The 27,430-nt window shown below is 50.0% G+C and overlaps 1 protein-coding gene and 1 long non-coding RNA gene across 3 annotated transcripts; one reads left to right on the top strand and one right to left on the bottom strand.

Moving 5' to 3' along the window:
• Positions 1 to 451: 451 nt before the first annotated feature.
• On the bottom strand, positions 452 to 20,188 carry LOC141424743 (uncharacterized). The gene is made up of 2 exons (XR_012449621.1): positions 19,725 to 20,188; positions 452 to 1,107 (listed from the first exon to the last, which is right to left on the bottom strand). It is a non-coding gene; the product is annotated as an uncharacterized lncRNA (long non-coding RNA).
• A 12-nt stretch (positions 20,189 to 20,200) lies between these two features.
• Positions 20,201 to 27,077, top strand: Emx2 (empty spiracles homeobox 2). 2 transcript variants are annotated; one of them, XM_074078216.1, is made up of 3 exons: positions 20,201 to 21,281; positions 23,196 to 23,380; positions 25,565 to 27,077. In XM_074078216.1, exons 1-3 carry the CDS (start codon positions 20,873 to 20,875, stop codon positions 25,730 to 25,732), a joined length of 762 nt encoding a protein of 253 aa, XP_073934317.1. In that variant the 5' UTR covers positions 20,201 to 20,872; the 3' UTR covers positions 25,733 to 27,077. The 2 variants fall into 2 exon arrangements, with proteins under 2 accessions (XP_073934317.1, XP_020041541.1); XM_020185952.2 differs by lacking the exon at positions 23,196 to 23,380.
• Positions 27,078 to 27,430: the final 353 nt, after the last annotated feature.

Here is a 27,430-nt window from a genome sequence, read left to right as displayed (position 1 = left end):
AGCATTACTGAGTCCACAGGCTATTTTAAACATTTCCCTTGTGTACAGAATCTGGACACAGTGCTTTGGATTTTTTTGGGTGGGTGGGTGGGACATACCTTTTGAGTTTCTACATACATAGCACTTGAAGAGGTGAGGGAGGAACCCCCCCAGCCCTGCCTGTTGATCTTTCTAAGGGTAACACTGATGTGTTTGGTGGGACCAGTGTCGCAGTTTCAACAAGGGATCGCTGTTGGGAAGAGAGCTAGTAAAAAACATTTCCCTGAACTGCTGGAGGATTGCAGCAGAAGGAAATGCTCCATCACTGGAAAATGACATTAATGTATTCTATTAGATTTGCTTATCATGTTAAAGAGCATATTAAACGGAAATGTTTGGAAAAGAGATGCCATAATGTAGTATGATGGATGGAGAATTCCTAATTTGGAAAAAATGTGCTAAGACGACATGATTGATGTGAGTGACCTACTTTATTTTATAAGAAAGTATGAGTTGCCTCGGGCCTATTGGTACACATATTTGGAAAAAGTTGTTTTTTTTCCACATTAAGTTTTTATTAACATTTTCAAAAGAGCAAAAACACCATAGAAGGATATAAGTTTTGACTTGTCAGTGCAGATGTGTTTGTAGTCATTTGTTGCTCAGAGAAGCGTCTCCCCTTGCTGGAAGGGTCTCTGAATGAGGTGAGATTCTTGCCAAGGGGAACACCTGACAGGGAGAAATCCGACACCCTTTTCCCTGATAAAAAATGACAGGGAAGGGACATTTTTATTTAAAGCACAAACAGATCTTCTGCTACTTGTAAGTAGCAATCTGATTAACATCTCCTAGGGCCCCCGACACCTTTCTGCCGCAGGCGGCAAAGATGGAGACTGAGTTAACCATTTTAGTTCAACCTTCAAGGATGGAGCCCGAAGCCTGGGCTTCCCTTCATCAACCAAAACTCCTCCGTCTGGAAGCCAGGAACTCTGGGATTTATCCCAGGCAGCAGATGGCACAGTCCAGGAGCCTGCAGAAGGCTGATGGCTGACAGAGCACTCTCTCACCGCTGATATGGTGGTGCCTGTGAACTTAACAATCCAAGAGTTGCCTGTGATAGGATGTTTCCTGAAGAAAGTAGGATGCAAGAAAAACAAAAACAAAACCAAACAACTATTAAAAAGTGGAGGTGGGAGAATATAGAGGCACAGGCTTTCACAAGAGCAGTTTGTCCCCTTGCCTTTACTCCCAGAAATTCCACTTCTAGAAATTTCTTCTTAAGAAATAGTCATGACTAGTCACAAGGTTTAACGAATAAGATGTTCACTATGGAATTTTTCATAATAATTATACCATTTAATATTTATAATATATTAAATGACGATTCACTATAATTGTGTGAAGTTGGATTGCTTAAATAAATTCATACATAAAATGATAATGTAGAATAACATAGAAGAATAATGTGAGAAAGGCTTATATTGCATTAAGTAGGGAAAGGAGGTTATAAAACATTAGTTGTGTCATGCTGCTCTTTGAAAAACTATATGAACATATACCTACTTCAAGAGACGTATGTGCAATGTATACATTATAACAATTTTTAACTGCATACATATATATTTGAAGGACATTCAGGAAAACAGTAGGAGAGCTTTCTGAAGAGCAGCTTTCACAGATTCTTCTTGTGTCTTTCCTTCTGTATGTTTTCATTTTCTATCCAAGACATGCTTGACTTTGCTAATAAGTAAAGCAGTTATTAAATGGCAAATCCAAGAGATATGGCTGGTTACTTCACAGAAACAAGAAGAAAGTTCACAAAGATTCCTAGACAAAAACCGTCTTTTCATCTAATCGTACCAACAACTTAGAAATACAAAATGACAAATTACCCCATTCACTACAGCACAAACAAAGCATAAATCATCCTCAAAACTGAAAATACAGTGACTCATTCATGCAAGAAATATCTAAGACCTTCTTAGAATCAACTAATGATTTAGATCAAAGAAACTCTAAATCAGTAGCTATATTTCTATCTTGATGGTTTCTCTCCCAAAGCACTTTATAAATCTTACAAAATTCAGGTAAAATTTTGGATTGAAGTAACTGGCAAGTTGATTGTAAACATTACCTCAGAAAGAAAAACAAGCTGTGGGAGTGGCTCAAATGGTAAAGTGCCTGCCCTAGCAAGCGCAAGACCCTGAGTTCAAACCCTGGTACTGCCAATAAAAAAAAAAAGTTTAGAGCACCGGTGGTTCAACACTGTAATCCTAGTTATTCAGGTGGCAGAGATCAAAAGGATCATGATTTGAAGTTTGCCCTGACCAAATAGTTCACAAGACCTTATCTTGAAAAATAAAAAAAATCAACACCAAGTAGGGCTGGTGGAGCGGCTCAAGGTATAGAGCCCGAGTTCAAGCCCCAGTACCACAAAAAAAAAAAAAAAAGAAAGAAATGAGGTGTGTTCTGTTTGATTAAAAAGATGTCACAGAGAGAGTAACTAAACAGTAGACAATGCTGTACGAATACCAAGTATGTTGGTGCATATGGAATACAGAATAGAAGAAATGTGAGGACTCAGCATGCGATCGACTGTTGCTCCTGTAAGTGGAGAAAAGTTACATCGTCCCCTAAAATGAGTAACTGGTTACTCATTTGTAGGGAAAAAGGGGTTTTTGCACTCCATGCTACATTCACAGGAGAAAATTCCAAATGCATAAAAGATGCCATGTTGTTAAAAATTATAAACTATCTAAAGGAGACTAAAGAACAAAGGTCCACAATCTGAGGATAAGAAAAGCTTGAAAAAGATAAATTTCAGAATCCATAAGGGAAACAACCAATAATTTTGCCTGCATAAATATTTCAGGATTTGGGTATGGGAAATATACTCTATGAATAAAAGAAAAACTGGCGGGCAGGGAGGGGGGAAGATAAAACTTTTATGACAAGAGCTTTACTATAAAATTTTAAGATTAGAAAAAACACCATCACATTTAAGAAGCCCTGGGTTACATCCCCAGCACCACAAAACAAAGAGAGAGAGAGAGAGAGAGAGAGAGAGAGAGAGAGAGAGAGAGAGAGAGAGAGAAGAAGGAAAGAAAGAAAGAAAGAAAGAAAGAAAGAAAGAAAGAAAGAAAGAAAGAAAGAAAGAAAGAAAAGCAAGAAAGCCAGAACACAGTACAGGTAGACTTTTTACAGAAGAAGCAATACAAATAACCATTAAGCATGTGAATAATCAAGTAGTTTAAAATTAGAACCATAATTTCACTTGTCGCTGACAGCATTTTAAATAGGGAAGGTAATATTTGGAGTACTGAAGGTGTACTCATTCCAATTCCAGGAGTTCACCCTGTGCACAGACAATAAAGGTCCAGCAGGGGTTGCAGTGGTTGAGGTGGCTGGAGGAACAACCAGAGCTGCTCGCTGCTGGAGGGAAAGTCCGGGACACTGAGAAGTTAAGAGGGAGAACCACGTATCTCTGTGATCCCCGTTTCTCTTTAAGAAATATGCGTGAGCTAGGCACAGGTGGCTCACTCCTGCAATCCCAGCTACTTGGGACGCAAATAATTCTTGAGACTCTATGTCCAAAATCACCAGAGCAAAATGGACTTGGGGGTGTGGCTCAAGCAGTAGAGGGCCTGCTTTGAAAGCAGTTCAAACCTCAGTCCCATCCAAAAAAAAAAAAAAAAAGCATACACAGCTATTTGTAGAGTTATGATAGTTTCTGTAGTACACTTTCAATGGTAATAAGGGGGTGTGTGTCTTCATTTTGACTTTTTTCACTTCTGTTGTATTTAAATTTTTTATAATCAAATATCACTTTTACAAGAAAAAAACAATGCACAGATGACAGCTCTATCCAGAGAGATGAGGCAACTTGCCCAAGGTAGCTAGCATGTGAAGTCCAGGGGAGCTGGGACTTCTGATGTCTCCACAGAGTCCCTTCTTCCTAGTGATGAGCCCATAGGACCCTGGCAGAGCCTTTCCACCAAAGGAGCCCCTGTCACGTTCAGGTCACCCCAGGCCATCTGGGCACCACGGCCAGGAAGAGCCCACCCAATCCTGATGTTGGTTTAATGGCTTCAGGGCAGGTGTGTACCCTCAGTGATCGCCGCATTGGTGCCAGCTCATCCGCTCCTCTGGTAGGGGTGTCTGTGGGCTCTGAACAGACCCCTGCCACCCACCGGTCGTGAGCAGGTTGGGCTTTTAGCCCTGCCCCCAAGGCTGCTTCTGTGCTCATGGCACTGAGAGACCTCACACAGTGGACAGGAAGGGACTTTCGGAATCAGATGAGAAGTGGGGTGTGAAGGGGAATTAGGAAGAGACGTCTTTGAAGTATACACCAACATCAGCTTATATTTCAAGATGCCTTCTACTGTACTCTTTTTTTTTTTTTTCACTGTTGGGGCTTGAACTCAGGGCCTCATGCTTGCTAGGCAGGTGCCCTACCACTTGCGCCAGGCACTCAGCCCTTCTATTGACGCCTCAGTTGACCTTCAGAATCATCCTCTTTAGGGAAGAAAAGTGTGAGTAATTGTTATTAATCCATTTTATAGAAGGAGAAATCGAGGCTTCAGAGGTTGAGCTGTTTGCCTTGTCACCTAGCCAGGAAGAGCAGGGAGAGAAGAAAGCTTCTGCCCCTGCCACACTTACTTCTTTTCTAGGTGAACACCCCCAGTTCAGCCCACAAGCTCCCCTTGCTTGAGCTGTGAAGTGTCCTGCTGTAGTCTAGGATGACTTTTGGCCACTAGCCCCTGGCTCAGTGTCCAGTATGCCTGGGCCTTCTCCAGCAGCAGAAAGCTAAGACTGGGTGGCCCAATTCTCTGGGGGACCAAAAAAGCACAGGACTGAGGTTCTCTCCTTCCCTGGAAGGCTTCTAATCACCAATGCCCTGGTCTTCAGCCCAACATTTCATTGGTTCACACTTGTGCCCCACAGTCTGGTCAAGGGCCTGGTATACAGCAGGTGCTCAAAAGAGTTTGACCAGCAGGCCTTTGAGTCCTGTCTCCAGTCCTCCTAGAGCTCACCCTGACCTCAGGCCATTCCTGCCCCCACCTGAAACGCTTTCCCCTAATATAATGTCTGTGAGGCAGTCTCTAAGGACCTGAAGTCAGCTGGCCCTTTAGGATCTAAGACTGACGGGCTGGAGGCCCAGAGGCCGGTGTCACCCAAAGAGATTTAGAGGTAGAAGTTGCAGGGGAGTGAGGAGGATACCCCTACTTCTGCTTGGGATCCACCTTTCTAGCAGCTTCACTGGCTTCAATATCCCCAGTCACAGGCTCCTCCATGAGTAGCTCTTTAAGGGTTTTGCCTCTAACTTCTGCCCCCAGGTGCTTGTTTAGATGGATAGTGTTCTTCTGCCACAACTTGCCATAGTAGAAATCAGGAGTTTAGAACTAGAAATGACACAGGTCAAACAGTCTAACTTCTTCCCTTGGAGACCAGAAACAGTAAAGACTCACCCAAGGTAGCAGACACAGATTGGATGAGTTTGGAGTCAGAGGCATGAGCTGATTTTCAGAGAGCAGCCAAAGTTAGGCTGGTTCAGGAACCAGGGGGGAACCCTGTTGGGAGCCACACCCCCACACTCAAACCCCCACCTGGACACTCAGTTGCAGTTGGGAGAGGCCCGAAGCTCTCATAATGAAGTCATATCTATCACAGAGATCCTTGAGGCTACTTAACTGTGAAATAATTACAAGTGTTTCAGAACTGGGAGAGCAAGGGTTTCTATCCAACATCCCATGATGCTCTTAAAAAGTGTTTCGCTATAAACAGCAGGCAAAACAGGATACCATGTTTTAATTCTACCTTTTATGTCTTGGCATGGTCCCATTTATGTGTCTATATTGCTGTATAGACATATTAAAACAACATTAAAGGACATTAAAAGTAACAATTGCCATCCACAATCACATTGCTATAACTAAATTGCACTCACATGCATGTGCCTCCTTGTTTAATGACACAAGGAATACGTGAATGCATTCTCGTCAGCAATTAAACAATCAAGAAGTGCAGGCTATAATCAGTAAAAGTGCCCAGTTTACATCAAATCTTCCAGTTCCCTTCTCTGCTCTTGAAGCAACACAGTTGTCAGCCTAGATCTTTCCAGAACTTACTCCCAGTTTACATCTACGTTTCCGCATGGAACTATGTATTAGTGTGTGAACGCACACTAGTGCTTATTTTAAACAGTAACAGAATCATATTTATATATTGTTCTAGAACTTGCTTTTTTCCCCCTTCATGGGTCTTAGAAGTTTTTTCATGCTACTACAGAGAGCTACTTCAGTCTTTACAAATAGCTACGGTTTTCTGCAGCATGCAAACATCCCATTTTATTATTCTTTTACCAGTCCTTATTAAAGGGCATTGAGGTTGCTTACAATTTTTTCAAATTCAAATAGTGAGTGACTAATGTATAATGTTGTTCGGCCTTAAGTTCTCTGCCTGTCCCTCATGGCTGAGCAAGTCTTTTAATCACATCAGCAGACTGTCCTACTGGGGAATGTCAGCTTCATGAGGACTATATGCCCCATGCCCAGACTGTGCTGGGCTTAGTACATGCACAAGAAATATTTGTCGAGTGAATAATAATTGACCAGGAATTATTGACAGCTACAAGTTATTTTAACAATTAATGCTTGTTGAACGCCTAATTAGGAAGGCATTTTGACTTCCTAATTGTGTGAGGAAGGTAGATCCTTGACTTCCTGATGAATCATGGCCTGAACTTACGGCATAGGAGTCAAAGACAAAGGTTTAAATCCTTGCTCTGAGACTTTCTGTGTGTATCTGCAGAATTTACTTAACCTCTATAAGTCCCAATTATTAAATCTGTGAAATAGATATATATATTCCTCCCCCTTGTAGGGTTTTCTGGCAATTCAATATGGGAGTCCACGTCAAGTATCCAGAGCACAGCAAGCTCTCAATAAATGATTGCTCGCTCTGTCCCTTGCTGGGTGCGTTCTTTCTGTCTTCCCAGGGTCAATCACCGTCCGTCTACTTGCGTTTTCCCTAAAGACTGTCCTGGTAGATTGGACCTCCTCCACCTCCAGGAGTTTCTTGGGAAGAGTCCTAGGAAATATATGTTCTTCTTGTGCCATTGAAATATGTCAGAAGATTTTTCCTGAGCATTTCACGTTTGGATACTTATTCCATTAAATAATAGCCAGCTGTCAAGCTCCCCAGCTAGTTTTTGAGGGCGAGGACCATGACTGACTAAATTTGTTAATTGCAGGTCAATTGCAAATTTCCTTATAAATGGTAAATGTTTAGTAGTGGCGGAGTGAATAAATGATCCCCTAATTCTCTGATTTTAAGTGGTCCCATGCTTCCATACTTCTGAAGGCATAGGACCTCCTGACACACTCTGCTCCCAGACAGCACCCAAACCATCCTGAGCCAGCCTTACCACGCAGTGGCTGGCATGAGAACCAGGCCTTTTCTTGTTTTTCCCCAGTGTTGTGTTGATGCGTTTGCCCTCCCTCACTGCTCAGTCAAACCTACTTCTGGCAGTCCTTACTCTAGGTTTGCATGTCTTTGAATTTTTTTCTTTCCCCTTTCCTTTGGAGATGCCCACTTCTTGCTGAGATAATTTGAAAGTTAAAACAATCAGCACAGTCCTGCAGTGACCAAGAAGTTAAACTGTGATGCTTTTACAGAAGCGAGACTGAAATGACATCTCTAACAGCTATAAGATTTATAGTTTCTACATATGTGCAAAGTGGTCTCCCTCTACTAGACAGTGCTTCATAAGGGATGGGATCATGGGATCGTTCATTTTGAACCCCAAGTGTCAACATAACACCTAGCATAAACAGGTAAGGTTGGTTTTTTTGGAGGGGGTGGCGGAGATCTTGCTTTTCCCATATTGTTTTTTTCATGGTACACAACCACTATATGTTCCTATCAAGCTTAAAGTAACATTTATATATATATATATATATATCTATATATATATATATACACATACACACACACACACACACTTTTTTGGTTATACTGGAATTCAAACTCAGAGCCTCACACTTACTAGGCAGGCAGGCACTCTACCACTTGAGCCATGCCCACAGCTTTTTTTTTTTTTTTTTTGCCTTAGTTATTTTTCAAATAGGGTCTTACATTTTGCCTGTGCTGGCCTGGACTGCAATCCTTCTACTTAAGCATCCCAAGTTGCTGGGATGACAGGCATGTACCACCATACTAGGCTTATTGATTGAGATGGAGGTCTTACTAACTTTTTGCCCAGGCTGGCTTCAAACCATTATCTTCCCAATTTCTACCTCCTGAGTATCTAGGATTACAGACATGGGCTACTGCACCCAGCTCCAAATTCTATATTTTTATGAGTAGGTATTTAATAGGGTTTTTTGGGGGGATGGAATCTTAACCAGTCTTTATAACATTGCTTTTATGAGGACCAACATTCTGAATCCAGATAGTGACTACAAAGAAACTTTTGGAATCTGTGTGAAAGCTAAGGCCTTCTATCTTTCTTCCTGACTCAGCACAGATTCTTGTTATGCTCCAAGGGACCCCCGTACATATCAGGAAATGCAGTGCTTCAGTCAGGAAAGCAGAACCAAAGGACAGGGAGCCTGGCAAGTGCTGAGTACTGGCAGGAGCTTAAGGTAGTAGCACCCTCTTGGATTTAACTGGGCTGGAATGGAGGGGCCCAACTGGTCTCCCTTTCCACAAGGCCCCAGGAGTTGTGCAGTTTGTCTCTGCTCACCATCTTTAAGTTAAAAGCCCAGTATTTTGCTTTCTCTTTTTGACCTATCCACTTTGGTCTTTTGCTGTAATATTTGTCTAAGATTCTTTCTTTTCCTTTTCTTCAAGATAGAAAGATTTACAGTAAAATACTCAAAAAGTACTAAGTTCAATGAGTTTGGGCAACTGATCACACATTTGAGTTTTAGTGATATGTGTAAGATAAATGGAAATAAAGTGAAATATACAATTGTAGGTAAAACTGACACAGTATTGTTTCTGAATATCATCTGACTACAGATAAGGGACAACTCTCTGTCCTGTTTTCTGGGGGCCCCACAAGAGAGAGCAGTGAAGAAGGATTGAGGATAACAGAGACAGAAATGCAGACCAGGTTTGGAGTCCTGAAATAAGTGAGTGTTTGCAGGAACACACAAAACTTGAAGAAGAGAAAACAACCTAGCAATTTCACAACAGAATGCAAAACCTAACTTCATTGGCTAAATGATCCCATATGTGGTAATCTACAAAGCTGGGAGGCTTGAGATGGGCCACTGGGCAGTGCCAGGGCTCTGTGCAGACTGGCTGAGCAGTGGGCAATTTGGGCAACCTTGCTAAGCCCATTTTTGCCTCAATAAAATGGGGTACTCCACCAGCTCTGTGAGGTGGAGGGGACCAAAATGATGTTTGGGCAGGCTCTTTGTAAATCATAGATGGTAGCTACTCATGTGCCAAATGTCTTTTTGGAGCTGGAATGAGTGCTCTGGAGAGGATGTGAGACCCAGCTCTGAATCCTAGGATTGCTGACTTTTGAGGGGACTAAAAAGCAAAGTGTTATCTTTTTTTCTCACCCCATGGACCTTTATTTTGACCTTGGGAAACGCGTTGGTGGGCGGAGGAGGCATATAGACTCTTATTTACTAGCATGAATGAGACCTTGGGTGACTCTTGTGATAGCTCAAGGCCTTAGTTTTTCATGTGGAAAATGGAGTCATCTTTGATAGATTGTTTTAGCAGATTGCTGAAAGGACTAGAAGAGACTAATCCTTGCAATAGGTGCTTAGCACAGTGCAGGGCACTGGACGAGAGAAACTGACCTATCTCCTTCCAGCACACCTGAGCAGCTGCCTCATAAGCCAAGATGGTGGAGGCTCAGAGCGAAGGGCAGGAATGTGGAACTCTGGTGCTTCCGGCCATTAGAATAAAGTTTTCCACACCCTGGGCAAGGACAAGACAGATCACCTGGATGGAGAAAATGCTGCAGATGGGCCAGAAGTGCCCGAGCCCAGCTGTGGGAGACCCACATTCACATGGCTGGCACTGTGATCCACCCCTCATCTGGAAGGCTTGGCACACTGTGCGTGTTCAGACACCTCCCTGTGCAGCCAGGCCCAGAGACTGCAGCCATGGGGGTGTATTTTTAGCACAAAAAGACTTTTCCCCCCTCCTCTTACTTCTACTCTTCTCCCCACTTCCCTGGGTCATCTTAGCAAATACATGGGAATCTTCAGAGTCAGAGCAGGGGACCACAGCCCATGCTCAGAAATGTCTACACAGACCTTTCGCCAAACCTTTCCACCACATCAGAGGCAGGCTCTAGGCTGGGCTGAACCCCTAGTTTGCTGAACATAGGGGGCCAAATCCAACTGGTGTGGGGGTTAGCCAAGTCTCACTGTTCCCTTGCACGTGGTGTTTTCACCAGATAACCATTCCAGGGTAGGGGTGTGTTTAAGAAATAAGCAACCCAGAACACCCTGACAGGCTGTCTCTTCCCCCTCTTGCTGGTTGGTAGGGTCTTCCTCCTCACCTCCCTTCCCTTCCCCACCTCAATTTCCCTTCCCTGCTCACAGGCCTCTGAAATAGCAGTCTCCTAGTTATACTGTAAAGTTGGTTTCTCATCTCCATGCTTGAATTGTCCACACCTGACTTCCTCTTGTTTTCTTCCTTTTCTCCTTCCTTAAACCGAATTCCTGCTGGGGTTCTGGCTTTTTAAAGACACAATATTTGAGAACACCTGAAATCCTTACTTTGTTTTCCTTGGACGCACCTGGCCCCTGCACTCTTCCAGAACTTCCCTACTACCAGCACAATTTAACTCCTAATGGATCTGAAAAGCGGGTTGGAGTTGGGACCCTCTGTTCTGTAAACAGTCCAATCCCAAACGGACTTGGTTTGTGGCTGGGGACCGCTGCAGTGAGCTGCAGCTGCGGACCTGCGTGAGCGGAGCCCTTGCCATACAGGGCACTTTGTGGTCTGGATCCCAGAACCAGAGGTGACAGGCTTCCGCTGTTCTCCCAGATGCCCCAACTGAGCATATACCGCACTCCCCAAATTAATTTTTAATTCATGACATCAGTTTAGGAACCATCTAAAAACCACCACAACAGGAGGTAGAGGAGGGGGCCACTGGGTCAGGAACATTATCTTTTTTGTTCTCACAGAAGGGACATTTGGCAAACTACTTTCCAGAAGGTGACCTGCTGTTCCTCACAGCAGAGTTACCGCTGCCCTGCCTTTTTCTGGAGATGAAATTGGACACCCCAAGGTATTTATTATAAGGACATAGCTGGTCTCAAAGTGGTTTCCATTAGACTTTTTAAAGTTACATAAAAATGATCAAATATGTGCTTGCAGGGAGATTAAAGGTTCCGCCAAAGACCATCACACACATACACAAATACATACAGTATGTGAGATCTGGAGGTACCCTCCAGATCTGCATGCAACAGACGTAGTGTCTAATAACACAGTACACACGTAACAGCAATGTAGCATAGGAGCTACGTGTTACATATTATATATGATGAAACCATATATGTTAAACAGTGTAAAATACATATGTGCTACAGATCGTATATAAGAAACGAATCTCTCCTCTGAGACATCCAAGGTGCGGTGCTAGAGCTCGGTACCTGCAGCGCCCCAAAGGAAGGAAGAAAGGAGGTGCGCCCGGCCTTCCACCTTCCGATGCTGATGCTGCGTCCCCATCTCCAGTCCTTGCCCTATCCCAGGCTCCCCACATGCCCACCAGGTGGTTAAAAAGATCCCAGAAGACCAGCACCTTGTTGGAGTAAGAAGACATTAGCTTTTAAAAGGGTCAGACTCCACTGAAGGTAAGGCACAAATTTCGTAAATGACACTGGAGGGCACACTCACCACCCGACCCTGCAAGCTCTGTGCGTTGGCCGTTTGGTCCCCAGAGCTTAAGCCTAAGTGTCCTGTCGCAGGCACTAAAACAATTTAACGTGCCGTTTTTCAAAGCTTCCAACGCGGGCATTTAGAGCCAGTTTGGAAATTGAAACGAATCTTTATACGCAAGGCCTGAGCGTTCCCGAGGCTCTTTAAAGCTGCAGTTGGAAAGGCGGTCGGGAGACCCGCGGATGGGCTGCAAGGGGCCGAACCAAGGCAAAGCAAAAGGCACAGTCAGAAATGTATTAACCGCGCTCTCACAAGTGCGGCAGCTTAGTGACAATCACTGCGTGTGTTTACTCTGCCCAGGCAAAGGGGAATACGAGAAACACTTCGACACAAAGTTACCCTAAAGAGTGACGCCGTTTAAAAGGGGAAAAACATCTCCGTGTCCGATGTCAATTTGCAGCTAAACAAGGTGTGGGGATTCTCTTTTCTCCCGAGTTACCTAGAAGTCGAACCTCAAAACCGATTGTAGCTGGGCGCGTGTGATAAACGAGGGCTGTTTTCCGTGGGAACGCGCCGCACACCTCCTCCGAGCTGCCCCCCAGACCCCGAGACTCTCCTGCGACCCAGCAGCCTGGGCCGATCGCGGCCCCGGGCGCGGCGCGGCGCAAGCAGCTTTTATTTGCAGTGTCTCCATTGCTGCGGCGCGTCCCTGTCCCTTCGAGCGCCCTGCCGCGGAGCGTTAGACCAGCCTGTCGTCTGTGGGCTCTCACCTCAGAGTCAATATTATCTCAGATGGGCACAATAGACTGGAATGAAAAGCTAATATTGAACCAATGCGGTCCCTGCCCGCGCCGCGGCCATGCCACCCTTTGTCGCACAGCCCTCGGCGGGGGAGCGAGCGGCTGGCGGCCGGGCTAAGCGGAGGGCGGCAGCGGTCGGGCCTTCTCGGGCCCCCACCCGGGATGGAGCCTCACTCCCGGCCAGCGCAGAGGCTTCGCAGGCCCCGGCGGGCTGCAGCTGCTGCGGGCCCCCGGAGGCCCCTCGGGCCCCACTCGCTGCCTCTCCTCCAGTGGCTGGCCGAGAAGCAGAGGGACCGTGGGGAAGCGGGGCGCACAGGGTGTCCCTGCACCCAAGACGCCCAGGGGATGCAACAAGGGGGACGAGTCCCAGTGTGTTTGGCCTGTGGTCGCAAAGGGACCCGGACGTGAGAATGGCCTGGAGCGAGGCCACGGCGGGACGTGAACAGAAGGTTTCTTCCCGCTCGCCTAGGAGGCTGAACCCTCGCAAGAGGCCACCTGGGTTTAAAGGTCCCCAGGCTAAGGCCAGCGTGCAGCGGCCACTGGGGTCTTCGCGGCCATGTGCGTGACAGATCCTCTCCCAGCCCCGCCCCACCCAGCCGGAGCAGAGCTTGGCGGGTATGGGGGGAGCTCCAGGCACACTGACACTGTTCTTTAGTCACCATCAGGGATTTCAGGGCTACTTTGAGTCACCCATACGAGTGACATGAGGACATTCAATGCTCAAATCTCAGCAGCCGCCAACAAACTGCCCTGCCAGTCATTAGCTCACAGGGCCCAGCCAGGACACATACAGCCGTCCAGTTCTAAACTCTAGATTTGGGTCCCACAGGACACAACCCAGGGAAAAAGAAAGAAGGTGTAGGGCAGTGCCTGACTTGGGGGCAATGTGGCCTTGGAAGAAAATGGCGGGAGAGTGCCAACAAAAGCAAGAGCCAGAGATACCATGACTAGAGCCACCTGAATGGGCCTCCCCTCAAGGGATGGTTTGGGTGCCCCTAACTGTCTGTGGGGACACTTCCAGGCCCTTTCTCCTTGGTTTGAGTACAGGTGTCTGGAGACAGCCAGGAGAGAAGGTGAAGCAGACTGTCCCAGGGTTCCTCCTGGAGTGACATCTGATCTCTGGTCAGGAGGTTGGACTTTATTCAACTTCTCTGAGCCTCAGTTTTCCCACCTGGAAAATGGGTATCCTGCTCCTTCCCTAACTTACTATGCCAGACCATGAGGTTCACTGAAATCACAGTGTGAATAGCCTGCTTAAAGCCAAAATTCCACAGAGGTGAGAGGAGTGGTTAGTGTTCTAACTGTCCCCTACAACTTTCATTTTTTATTTTATTATTTTCTCCTAATTTTCAAGGAGAGCTCTGGGGTCCAAAAGAAAAAGCCTTAAGTTTCCTCTTTAATTCAGATGATCAGTGACCCACTTTCTAAGTTCAATCCAGACCAAAGCGTCCAGAAAACGAGGAGGTAGTAAAAGAAGCTTAAGTCTCTGAAAAGGGCAGCTGGGTGACAGTGTTTCAGAAGCTTTAGGCTGGAGGGTTGGTTTCTACTCCAAAGAAGTCCCTTTACATTCTCCATCCATCGATGACCCATCTCCAAGTTAGAGAGCAGTCTCAAACAAGAAGATACCAGAGTGGTAGCAGAGGTGAGGTGCAGGCTGGCCTCCCTCTATGGGCCTCAAAGAGCCCAGGTGTGGCCTGGTGGAGACACAGCTTTGGGGGCAGTGGAAAGAGTGCCGTATTCCACCACACACCCCGGGAGGGTGCTGGAGGGTCAGAGCAGTCACCTCTTCAGGACGGCCACCTGAGCATGCATGTCCCTGTTCCACAGCTTCTGGGTCCCTGTCTCTGTTTTTGTCTGGTTTCCTCTGCCTGTCCTTGCTTGGTCTGGAGGCCGCTGAGAGAGAAAGAAGGTGGAGGCCGCTGAGAGAGAAAGAAGGTGATTTTTATTGTTTCTTTGCTTTCAGTAGAGAATCCGGACAGCATGTGCCTAAAGTTGCCAATGCTGGAGGTAAGGTCGGAGGGTCCTGTGTGGGCCTCCTGGCGAGTGAGTTCAGGACTGAAACCTTGGCTCTTAAAACCGATAATCCCAGAGAGGATAACGTCCAGGAGGACCTCGCCTGTCTCCTGCGGTCACCAAGAGCAGCAGAAACCTGTATCAGGGATCAGATGACCAAACCCCTCTCGCTACCCCTAGGTCCGCGCTCGGAGCGAGCACTAAGGCTGAGGGTGTCGCTCTGAGGCCGCCTTCATATCACCCGGGTTTTCAGCAAACCCTAAACGAATTCCACGGCCTCACTCCACAGAAGGAACCGGGCTACCCCGGGAAGAATGGGGTCCGTACGCCCCAGGAGGCAGGGGCCAGTGCCCGGGAGCCCCATCGCTGCAGCCCAGTGGTACCCTGGGAGTGTGCCGCCAGCGCTCAATTTCCCCCTTCGCAATAACCAAGGAGGTCCTCCTGTCCCTGGGAGTCCTCCATTGGCCTCAAGGGGGTGCTAAACTGGGAGCTCTTCCGGCTCCACCCCAGCCAGGGATCCTGCACCCCATCTCGGATCCAATCCTGAACCACCGTGGTGGTCGGGGGGCATCTGGGACCTTAGGCATAGAGCGGTGGCCGCCCTGGGTGAGGTGGTCACGGCCACCAAGTCCTTCCTAGACCAGAACCTGTTCCCTCTCCCCGCAGCTTTTGCAAGGACGCCTGAGTCCTGGTGAAGCCGGAATTCACTCCAGCGTGGATGAACTCCGAGGGCGCAGAGCTGGAGCTGGTGGGCGAAGGAGGGATGCGTTTCCTCCGGAGCCACGCGCCTGTTCAGACCTCCTCCTCCGGCTCGGACGGCGCCACCGGGCCCTCCACGGGCGCGCGGGTCCCTGGCCGCTAGGCGCCGCTGTGCGCACACCGATCACCGCTCGGGGCCGCCGCGCCCGCCTGGCGAGAGGCCTCTGGGGAGGACTCCAGAAAGGGATTTGCCGTGATAATTTTTAAAAAATACTTTAAGGTACTAATTCTACTTTCATTTTCCCACCATCGTTCTAGGCATTTGGAGAGGCCGGAGTGTCTGGGAATCACGACGAGTCGGAGGACTTCTTCACCCGCCAAAGGCCTCCGCATCTCAGAACACTGAGATGCCTGGGGCTGGGGAAGGGTGACTTCCCAGGCACCCGCGCTCCCTGCATTGGCCCACAGTGGAGGCTCAAACTCAGGAGGATGGCCCTGACCCACCTACAAGACTTTGGCCTAACAAAACTAAAATGTGACAAACACTAACAGTGTCAAGCTCACCCACTCCTTTCAACAACTGCGAAGACATTGATATTTTCTTTTCACAGATGCGACGATCAAGGCGCAAGAAGGTAAAGTCACACAGTTAGGTAACCCACGCACCTGCCTTGCATGAAGGCCAGTGCACCCACCCCAGATACCACCACAGGCCTAGCTCGGAAGCAAACCGGGGAGAGCGCCGTTTGCTCCTCTGTGCGCCAGGGCCTTGCAGGAAACTCAGAGCAGATGGTTATCAGAGATCCACAGAAATCTCTGCCCTTTGATGCCTCCAGAGAGCCAGAAATCCCGGCCTCTCACCCCAACACCTCCTGAAGGAAGTTCATAGCCTTTGAGGGAGCACCGGGGTGGGAGGAGCATGGCAGGAGTGCGAGATCAGCTTTAGCTGTTTGTACAACTTTATTGTTCGCAGGCTGTGAAGCCGAGCCGCATGTCCTGGCCCTGGATAGAAAAAAATTAATGGTACCACCCGTGACAGGAGGTGGCTGTTTTCGAAGTTCCTCATGTGCCAGACACTCTGAACACTTTGCTTATCTCTTTCAACAATCCCAAGGGCCAATGCACTATTATTATTCATTCCCATTTGAAGGAAGAGAAAACAGAGTTTTGGTAACTTATGCAAGGCCACACAGTTAAGCTGTGAAATCAAGACGGGGGGGGGGGGGCGCGGCAGATTTATTAAGACATATTACAGTAAAATTCACATATTTTTTTGGCGGTACTGGGGTTTGAACTCAGGGCCTTCATTTGCTAGGTAGTGCTCTATTACTTGAGTCATACCTCCAACCCTTGTACTGGACAGTTCTATGAATTTTGAAAAACACAGGCGTGTAAGTACCATCACAACCAGAAGGCAGACTAGTTCTATCACCGCCTTTCCCCTCCAAAAATACAAACAAAAACAAAATAAATTCATCAGCGGTCATTGCTATCCTCCACTACTTCCCAGACAGCACTGGCTGTATTTTTACGTGTGACACAATGAGGTCCGGAGAGCTTGGGGTTTTGCCTGAGTCGTTCAGTAACTGACAGATCCGGGATTAGAACCTTCTGGTATGTCTGCAGAGTGTAGATTCCTGGGTCTACAGAGCTAATCTGCAGCAGTTGGGTGTGCACCCGGCCAAGGGAGGAAGCCCCCCTACTGTACGCAGGTACTTAACCAAGCACCCACTCCTGGGGCGGCTTAGGAACAAAGGAGTTCCGCATTCCGCAAATCTCAAGACGCGAGTAGAGAGAGAGACAGGCGGGATGGCTCGGAGCTTTAGGTCCGAATCCAGACCTGAGGGCCCAGAGCCTTGGCGCGCCGCGGCCCGCCAGTGCGGTTAATGAGTTACTCTGCTAGTTAATTCCCCCGCACGTCACATCGGTGCCGGTGGCGCGAACCTTCCCGGGAGCCTCAGGTCCGGGCGCATTAATTAGCATAGATTACCCAGCTCCCAGGGCTTCCGCATCGCCCCTGACTCGCCCGGAAACCCGCGTCTCCTTCCTGGGGTCCAAGCCGGTGGAGGGCCCGTGGGGTCTGGGGCTGAGGAATTGGACGTCCTGCTTACTTAAAAAATACGGGCACTGCAGCCGGCTGCTCCCTCACTCTCACCCACCTGCCCCGCCAGCCAGAGCTCCTGGGGCAATCCTGGCCCTGGAAGGGTAGTTTGCAAGAGGCAAGTGGACTGCGGAGGATGCCACAGGACCCGCTAAATGTCCCTGCCTGAAGCCACCTGGACTGGACTGAGGGGCCCAGTCTCCAGCCTGTGGACACTTCCAACATATCCACGTCAAAAGAGTGAAGGGTTCTGGGAGCACAGAGCACACGTTAAGTACTCAAGGCTGGCCATTTTAAAAGGCAGGAAATACCATTTAGTATCAAATAACATTGGGGTTTCCCTCAAGTTCCCAGTCAAGACAGGTTCACCTACAGCTCAAGGTCAATGACTGTATACCCCCAACTAAGATCACTAACCTTAACTGCAATAAAGCGCCATCTTCTGCCCCCACAATCAGGTCAAGGCTCTTAATGGCCCTGGTTTAGAGCCCTGGAGTCTCAGGCCCAGTGTGGAGGCCTAGCTTCACCCTCCATTCCTCCTACACAGGAGCGCACAGAGCCAGGGATCCGGACTTGGGTGTTTGCTTCCAGTCTCAGAGCCACTCAGGGTTTACCCCTCACTCCACCCGGGCTCTATCTCCTCAGCCCCATCCAGGGAGAGAGTTCTCAGCTGGAGACAATATTTGGGGGGGATGATGGCTCAGGCCTGAGGAAAGTGTGGCTTTCGAATGCACCCATTCCAAGAGGCTGGATTCAATGGCCAGAATCTTTGGGCTTGGCAAAAATGGGTACCAAAGCCAGGCAATCTGGAAGAATGGATGAAAACTGGACCAGGACCCCAGCCTGGAGCTGGTGGTGCAGAGGTCTGAAGCCTGGGGCAGTGGTGTATTTCTCCACGGAGAGGACAAAGCTGAGGTTCGCACCTGTCTCCTGTGTAAATGTGTGTGTGTGTGTACACGTATCCACGCGTGGGCGTGCGGTGTACCCTGGGATGGTTGGGGAAGGTGGCAACACGATGATCTCTGTGGACTCCAAGCTAATCCGTCTGGAGCCCTAGCACCATCAGAAAACATCTCTCCTGATTCCTCTTCTGCCTAGAAGGTTCTCCAAGGGGTTTTCCGACATCTCCTGCTCCCCAATACAACACTAGACCTGGAATAAAGTGGAGAAATTGACACATCCACACACACAGCTGCAGAGGAAGGGGACAGGGAAGACAGAGGGCAAGGGAAGGGGTCCTTGGAGAAGCCCAGGAGCCTGTCCTAAGACCCACCCCCTTGGCTGAATCCACTATCCTTGTAGCCTCTGCTGGGGGGTGGGGGGGCTAAGCTTCTCTCTCCTCCGGATTGACTTCTCCGGGGTCTCACAGCAACCCAGTCACCGAATACAGGCATTTCTTCCTCTTTAAGATTAATGACATGGGCCTTGGGAGTAATAGATTTAAAGGACGCCAGAAATTTTTTTTATCATTAATTGTAAACGTGCAAAATACCTGCTGGTACTTCACTTTAGAAGAATGTAATTGGCAAAAGAAAAAAAAAAAGAGGAAAAAAGAGGCGGCTGATGAATAGATAATAGATCTTTAACCACCAATAAACAGAGAGCAGCGCCAGCAGCCTAGGGGATGTGATCATAATTATGCCGCTGCGCGAGCCAATGGGGAAGAGAGAAATCGGCCCTAAAATCATCCCAAAACCGAAGGCGAGCTCGAAAATGCGGACACGGCCTGGGACCGGAGATGCGATCCGCAGTCCCTACTTGAGAATCCTGGGTTTGCACAGCAACCCAGCCCTGGGACAACAGATGACAGGATAATAATAGAAATAATAATAATAGCAGCAATAAAATAACAATGTCAACACTAATAATAACGAAAACGGAACGATAATAGTTGCAGCGCACCTTCCTCTCCCCTCACCTTGGACCCCTGTCCCAGACGTCCCAGAAAGAACTCTTTGGGGGAAGGAGGTGAGCACCCTCCTGACAGAAAGAGCAGAGCCTGTGGGGGAGAGCGGGCGCGAGTTGGAAGCCCATCGTCCGGCACGGTTGGCCGCTCAGGTCTCAACTTGCAAACGGTCCAGCCGGGTCAAGGATTGCGGCGCGCGGACCCTGGGACCTCGAAGCTACGCGTGGTTGGAGGGGTGGGAGGAACCCCCCCCCCCGCCCCGCTGCGCGCCTAGGAAACCGCCCGGAGTTTTGCTGGGGGTGGGGATTGGTATAAGCGAACCGCGCGTTTAGCTCTCTCCCGGAACCAGTCCCCGCCCGCTTACCCTCGCGGCGCTCCCGGAGCAATCTCAGTGTCCCCGACGCGGGGACGCGGGGACAACAACCTCGGAGCTCTGGGCGTCAGGAATCTGCGTGTCTGTCTGTCCGTCTGTCCTACCAGGTCCCTCGTTGCAGGCTTGGGATCCAGGGGGCCGCAGCGAAGGCGGCGCCGGCCAGGGACTCTGAAGGGACCGGGGTGCCCCGGAGGGAGTGGTGGTGGTAGAGGAGGAGGCGGTGGCTGAGGGGGAGGAGGTGGGGAAAGAGGAGGAGGAAGAAGAGGAGGAGGAGAAGAAGGAGGAAGAGGAGGAGGAGGAGGAGGAGGAGAGGAAACCGGAGGAAGAGGAGGAGGCGAAGGAGGAGGAGAGAAGCCGCAGCGGGCGCCGCGGGAGCGATTGAGCTCGGAGCGCGGGGCGAAGGCGCGGAGAGGTCCGGCGGCGGGGCGGGCGGCTGGAGGCCCAGCCCGGGCAGCGGCGCCAGGCCCAGCCCGGGCAGCGGCGCCGACTCCGTTCCACTCTCGGCCCGGATCCAGGCCTCCGGGTTCCCAGGCGCTCGCCTCCCTCTGACGCACTTTAAAGAGTCTCCCCCCTTCCACCTCAGGGCGAGTAATAGCGACCAATCATCAAGCCATTTACCAGGCTTCGGAGGAAGCTGTTTATGTGATCCTTGCACTAATTAGGCTCATGAACTAACAAATCGTTTGCACAACTTGTGAAGAAGCGAACACTTCCATGGATTGTCCTTGGACTTAGGGCGCCCTGCCCGCCTTTTGCAGAGGAGAGAAAACTTTTTTTTGCCTCCCCCAAGAAACTTTCCCCCCCTCTCGTCCCTGTCTCTAACTCCAACCTTCCCCCCCACCAACGCCATCTCGCCAAAAAAAATTATTATCCCCAATCCACGCCTGCAAATTCTTCTGGAAGGATTTTTTTCCCCCTTCTCTCCAGGTTGAGCGAGTTTGGTGCAAGATTCTCGGGATCTTCAGCTTTGCCTCTCCTCCCCCCTCCCCCCCCTCCTTTCCTTTTTCCTTTCCTTTCTTTCTTCCTTTCCTCCCCCCACCCCCACCTCAAACAAACGCGCCCCCAATTCTCGTCGGTCCTCGCCGCAGGCAGCGGTCGCCGGGAGCAGGGAGCCCAGGGCGCCCGCTCCTCGGCCCAGCATGTTTCAGCCGGCGCCCAAGCGCTGCTTCACCATCGAGTCGCTGGTGGCCAAGGACAGTCCCCTGCCCGCCTCGCGCTCCGAGGACCCCATTCGTCCCGCGGCGCTCAGCTACGCCAACTCCAGCCCCATAAATCCGTTCCTCAACGGCTTCCACTCGGCCGCCGCCGCCGCCGCCGCGGGCAGGGGCGTCTACTCCAACCCGGACTTGGTGTTCGCCGAGGCGGTCTCGCACCCGCCCAACCCTGCCGTGCCAGTGCACCCGGTGCCGCCGCCGCACGCCTTGGCCGCCCACCCCCTGCCCTCCTCGCACTCGCCACACCCCCTCTTCGCCTCGCAGCAGCGGGACCCGTCCACCTTCTACCCCTGGCTCATCCACCGCTACAGATATCTGGGTCATCGCTTCCAAGGTACGTGCCACGTCGCGGAACTGCAGCGCGCGGCTACCGCCGCATCTTTCGCCGCGCCCGGCCTGCTCCGGGTGGGCGCTTGGCAAGGCCTGGGCGGAGGACCCTCCCCGTGCTCTCGGTTCGGAAACCCGGCAGCGAGGGGCCGGCGCGGTGTTGATCTCCAGTTTTTCATGCTACTGGCTGTTTTGGGGTGCTGGCCTGCTGGCCGCTTGACGCGGGCGCGGACGAGTTTGTGCGAAGTGTGCTCGGGACGAGGGCGGCTGTCCTGCGTGCCCGCCACCAGGGAACCAGTTCAGAGCCCGCAGGGTCCCCAACTCCTGGTCCCCTCGGGGATGTCCCCAGCCGCGCTAGCTCCGAGGGGTGAGGGTTGGACCCGGCCATCAGGTTCACCTTCGACTGTGTTGACTCTGTTCGCCACCCGCTCCACGCCCCTTCAGCCCAGACCAGCGACTTCTTGGTGTTCGACCCTTTTATGGAGACTAGGGGATTTTCGCTACCGTGGAGCAAAGTGTTTCTGTCCTCCCGCTTTTTTGGAGGCCCAGAAAGGGGCCGGAACAGAGCGGGTAACCCCCTCCCCCCGCCCGCCCCGGGGCTCGGCTCTCTCGCAGCGACCTGCTTAATTGGAGCACCAAGCAGCCGGGGCGGGAAGCCAGGTTCGGTTTGATTTTTTGTTTTTCTTTCTTTTAAAAGAAATGAACTATGTCGGGAGATGGCCTAGGAGAGGATCTGTTTGGGTACCTTCATTTTTTGCTGTTTTAAAATTTTGTTTTCCTCTGGGTGGGGGTTGAGAGGAAAGTTAAAACTTCGGAAAAAGAAGCGAGTTATAGTTTACCGATCCAAGTCTCTGGAAGACCTGCTTGGGGGCAGCCGATCGATACTCAGAGGCTGGTCCATTTATTAACTCTTTCTTTGCATTCCTACCGGAGCCTAGAATCGGATAGATGTCACCCTCTCCCAATTATTAAAACAAAACAAAACAACCTCAAACCCTAAAACCATTCCCTCTTAGTCCTGGACTGAACTCTCCTCCATTCCTGCCTGGACTGTCTTGTTTCTCTTTGTTTGGGTTTTTAGTGAATCGGTTTCCTACTCTATGAGTGAACCGAACTACTCTGGCTTTACTCGCAAAGTTTACAGCTCCCCTTCCTCGTTCTCTGTCAGCCACACTCTTGGTCACTTCACCAGATCTGGAGCAGCCTATGTTCGCGGCTGCAGACAGTTCCCGAGGGTAGCCGCAACACGGTAACCCTTGGGTTTCGATCCCTTCGCTCGCGTCTCTGTCCTAGTTCTCTGGAACCGGGGAGCACCAGAGCCGTGTCCTTCGGAGGTAGCAGCGGTAGAAGCCGGGCACACTCGCTGCGAGATTTCTGTCTCGGTCCGGCTGCAACGACTCGCCCGGCCTCTGTACTTTCCCCAGCGAGGTATCAAAACAAACAAAAATGTTTTTTTAAATAAGTCCGCGAGCAAACTATGGGTAACGGCCCGCCGCCTCTCCACTTTGGGGTCAAAGTTTCCGCGCGAGGTTAGAAAAAAGAGCCTTTTTGGGAGGCGGTGGGGGCCAATCTTCCAGCCGGGCTATGACACCCCTGCCCCTGCCCCAGGCGCCGGGTTAGAAGGTGGCAAGGCCCGCGGCGCCAAGAAGGCTGCGGAGCCTGCTGAGGTCCGAAGCCTGGCGACCGGCCCCTCTGGGAGAGCTGCTGCTTGGGTGCTGCACAGGTGGAGCCCCCGCGGCCAGGGCCCCGCAGCTGGGCTGGAGTCCTTTTCGCGCGCCCGGGGAGGGCCACCGCTGGGCAGGTCTTGCGGCACCGACTATGCGACGTCGGGAGCACTATGCCGGTCCAGCCCGGCTCTGGAGAAGCGCGCGGTTCCGGCCAGATCGGCCTCCTAATGGCACTTTTACTGTGCCCCCTGCAGGGAACGACACAAGCCCCGAGAGTTTTCTTTTGCACAACGCGCTGGCCCGAAAGCCCAAGCGGATCCGAACCGCCTTCTCGCCATCCCAGCTTCTAAGGCTGGAACACGCCTTTGAGAAGAATCACTACGTGGTGGGCGCGGAAAGGAAGCAGTTGGCTCACAGCCTCAGCCTTACGGAAACTCAGGTGAGTGCCGCCCAAGAGCCAGGACACCCATCCAGGAGACAGCCCCTCACTCCAAGTCTTGTGACCCACCCAGGCAGCTGACCCTACAGCACATCGGCCAGTTCGGAGCTCAGACCCGGCCTTCAGCAAAGGGCCCGACTAATAGTTCCACGCTAGGGACTCTGGATTTATAATTTCTAGGTGCCCAGCTTTGTGGAGCTTCAGCAAGCGGCTGTATGATGGATCGCTCCTTCCGCCCAGAAGGGCAGGTAGTTCCTGGCTAAGACACCCCTGCACTTTTGCTGAGAGTGTGGAGACTCAATTGAGGTCCAGGAAGAGGCAAACTGCAGCGAAGTGACCTGGTGGTTCGGGTTTAAGGCTGGAGAGGTTAGGAAATAGGCCGAGAGTGAGTTTTGAGAGACTCTAGGCCCATGGCTCCTTTCTTGGGCCCCAGTTACTTCCCTCGAGGGGATGGGAGAATCCGAAGCCGGAGGCCAGGCGTGCTGGGTTACACCCGAAATCAGAGCAATAACGCTGGAAGGCTGCAGAGAGAGCCCGCCTCAGGAGACAGGCCCCTCTGCGCACAGGGGCCAGAGGTGGGCCTGGCTTAGAGCTTTTACCAGGGCGTGGAGGGTGCTTAGGCCTACTGTAGCGCCTACTGTACAGAGCCAAAGGGTGGGGGTCAGAGTTCCCAGTAAACAGTAACGTTTTCGGGTAGATTAAATTGTAACATTTTTTTCTGGGAAGCGCAAAAAGGTCGAGGCTTTTGTTTTTAAAACGCACCTCCTCCCCAAACCGAACTGGGCCTGGCGGGTTTGTGCGGGGCCGGCACAAGGCGAGGCCAGCCTGATTTCTCTCGGACAGCTCAGGCGGCGGTGGTCTTTGTCCGCCTCGCTGCCCACGCTGCCTGGAGTCTTTGTGTGCGTGTCAAGCCCCGAGCGCACCGACGCGCGCCCTGGGCGAGCGCCGGGGAGAAATGAACCGTCCTCCCCCTCAATTAGCAAACTCAAAGCAAATTAAACTCAGCCTTGTTCCCCCTCTGTTGTTTTTCATGGGGCACTTTGGGGGACGGGAGCATTGGGGAGAGCAAGCCGGACCCTGTGGCAGTCTTAAAGGAGGGAGTAGAAGGGGACCTCAGAGGTCCAGGGGCTTGGACTAGACTGGGGACACTGCTGTCGGGACAGAAAGGCCAAGAATGTGGACTGACTTCCTTGCTCCTTACCCCGCTGCTGGCAGGCTTGGATAGTGTTACTGTCTGGTCTGGTTGCTGAATGGGGACCCACCACCCCACTTCTCAGGGGGCCATCAGATCACAGCAGACTTCAACCTCATTTCTCCACAGACTTCTAGCATCCACTCTGGAGAGGCCAGGCTGCCAGTCCCACCTTGGCCCAGCCACAGGTTGACCCTGGCCTGTTCTGGTGCTGGACTGGAGGAAAGATCGGACACTCTCTCTGTTCTTCCTTCTTGTCAGTTTCTGTCAGTTTCTCTGCTACTTCCCTTCTACCCCAGTCTGTGGGAAGCTTTCACTTTTGAACCTCTTTATCTAGCTGGAAAGGAATAGCAGGGCTGGACCTGTGACCTGTGTATCCAAAGCCCTCCTCACTTCCTCCTGCCCCATTCTGATCCTACTTACCTGGGAGAGTCCCTGAGAAGAGCCTTGGCTCCGGCAAGCTTTGATCCTCTACCCAGGGCCTCTGCCTTGCAAAGGAGGCACTATATTTAGGCAGTTTCAGAGAGGCAGAAAATAGAAAGCACATTGGGCCCTTTGGAAACACAGCCGCCTGACGGAGGTCTTTCCTGGGGTTGCTGGAGGAATTAGGAACATGTCTTTTCATATTTTTCCTTTTCTTTTTATAGGGGTTCCCATGCTTTGCAAGACTTTTGCTCTCAGTGGGATGTGGGTGCCCTGCGTAGGGCCAGGTGAAAAAGGACTCAGAGCACTTGTGGGCCTTGGGCCCTGGGGAAAGGCTCCCTAGTAGGGCTGGGAAGGAAGGGCAGTGAGCCGGCAGCTGGGCTCCTACCTTCAGCCCTAGAGCTCCTGCTCTCTGAGGGAGGGAGGCCATAGAGTGGCCGGCCCTCTGGATATGCATGGAAGATTGGGCTTTCTCACTCTTGGACTGTGGTCTGAGTTGGGGAAGGGTTCAGGCACTTGGCAGGAGGGTGCTGTGAAAATCTAATGTGCCCTACCTGCCTCTCCTGCAGGTAAAAGTATGGTTTCAGAACCGGAGGACGAAGTTCAAAAGGCAGAAGCTGGAGGAAGAAGGCTCAGATTCGCAACAAAAGAAAAAAGGGACACACCATATTAACCGGTGGAGAATTGCCACTAAGCAGGCGAGTCCGGAGGAAATAGACGTGACCTCAGATGATTAAAAACACAAACCTAACCCCATACAAACGGACAACATGGAGCAAAACAGACAGGGAGAGGAGGGGAAGATGGAAAAAAAAAACCCTACAAAACAAAAACAAACTGCAACACATTGAGAAAGGGAGAGGGGATCAGAGAGCAACGGTGTGCGGACAGCGAAGGTGCTGGGTCCCAACCAGAGACCGCACTGGGATGGCAGAGGACCTCTGCTCCTTCATCAACACGAAACCCTCGTCTAAAGAGGCAGCTGAGTGAGTGAGTGAGTGAGTGAGTGAGACAGAGAGAGGGAGGGAGAGAGAGAGAGAGAGGGAGAGAGGGAGGGAGGGCGGGAGAGAGAGAGCGCCAACGCGAGAAAGAGAAAGAGAGCAATTCCAATGTGATCCAATGTGGCAGAGCCGAGGGTGTACTCTGACAAGGGGAGCTGTCAGTCAAACGCCAGATCAGGGAGACTAGATGCTTGACAGGTACTCCGTTTATCGCAGTCCACTTAAAAGGATGATAATAGTGATTAAAAAAAAAAAAACCAAACCCAACCAGGCACAGGACTTTTAATTTTGCACTTCACAGTGTTTTTCCCCAATCTTTAAAAATAATTAGTAATAACAAGCGAAATTCCACATCTAGCCCCATCCCATCCCTGTTTCAAAAAACTTGAATTGCATGTAGCAGTTGTTGGGCGAATGGTGTCTAAAGACAAAATGAATTGTAATTTTATTTGCCTTTTAAAGACAGGTTCTGTGTGTTTTTTGTTTTGATTTTTTCTGAGAAACGTGCAGTCTGTAAACATTTTTGATACCTTCTGATGTCAAAGTGATTGTGAAAGCTAAATGAAGTAGGCTTGGAGATAGTGGTCCTCTTACAGAGAAACGGGGAGCAGGACTGGAATGGGGGTGGTGCGGGAGGGTGCCCACAAGAAGAATCAGGACTTGTGCTTGGGAATAAAAACCCTAAATTCATTATATTTCTTGGACATTCCCTTTCCTAACATTCTGAGGCTTAAAACCATGGAATAAACTCCTTTTAGTGGTTGGAGAAATCGGCTGAGTTCAAACACTCACCTTAATGGCTATTCGAAACTTTCAATCTACCTATTGCAAAAACTGAAGGACTGTGGTTTTGGGGATGGTGGTAGTATGGCCAAGGACATGAGGCAAGATTTCAAGCACTGAGTTTCTCTTCCAAGACCATAGACTTACTAAAGAGAGTGACAATGCTTCCTTAATGTCTTCTATACCAGAATGTAAATATTTTTGTGTTTTGTGTTAATTTGTTAGAATTCTAACACACTATATACTTCCAAGAAGTATGTCAATGTCAATATTTTGTCAATAAAGATTTATCAATATGCCCTCAGAGTAGTTGTCGTGGGAAATTGAAGTGGATCTTTACAAAAAGTATCTCTATAATTTGAGTGTGGTCCTTCCCTAACTGGGCTCAAGAAACCCCAATTCACCATCAACAAAAGGGCCAGGCTGATGTCTTTTGGGACATTTTAAAGAGAGATGAGAGAGGAAGGGAGAAGATTAGGACAACTAAAGTCTTTTAGCAAAAGGAAGACAGAAAAATTTTCCAAGTAGACTTGTCTGTTGGTTGCATGTCCTACCAGGGAGTTTAGTTTCAACTTTATGTTAAAAATGCTTACTTCTCTTGAACTTTTTTTTAAACTTAGAATATAGTTATGAATTGGGGAAAGCACTCAG

This window comes from Castor canadensis, chromosome 7, assembly GCF_047511655.1.
Source record: "Castor canadensis chromosome 7, mCasCan1.hap1v2, whole genome shotgun sequence".
In the NCBI taxonomy this organism is placed as follows: Eukaryota; Metazoa; Chordata; class Mammalia; order Rodentia; family Castoridae; genus Castor; species Castor canadensis.
This window is presented reverse-complemented; position numbering and strand designations above follow the sequence as displayed.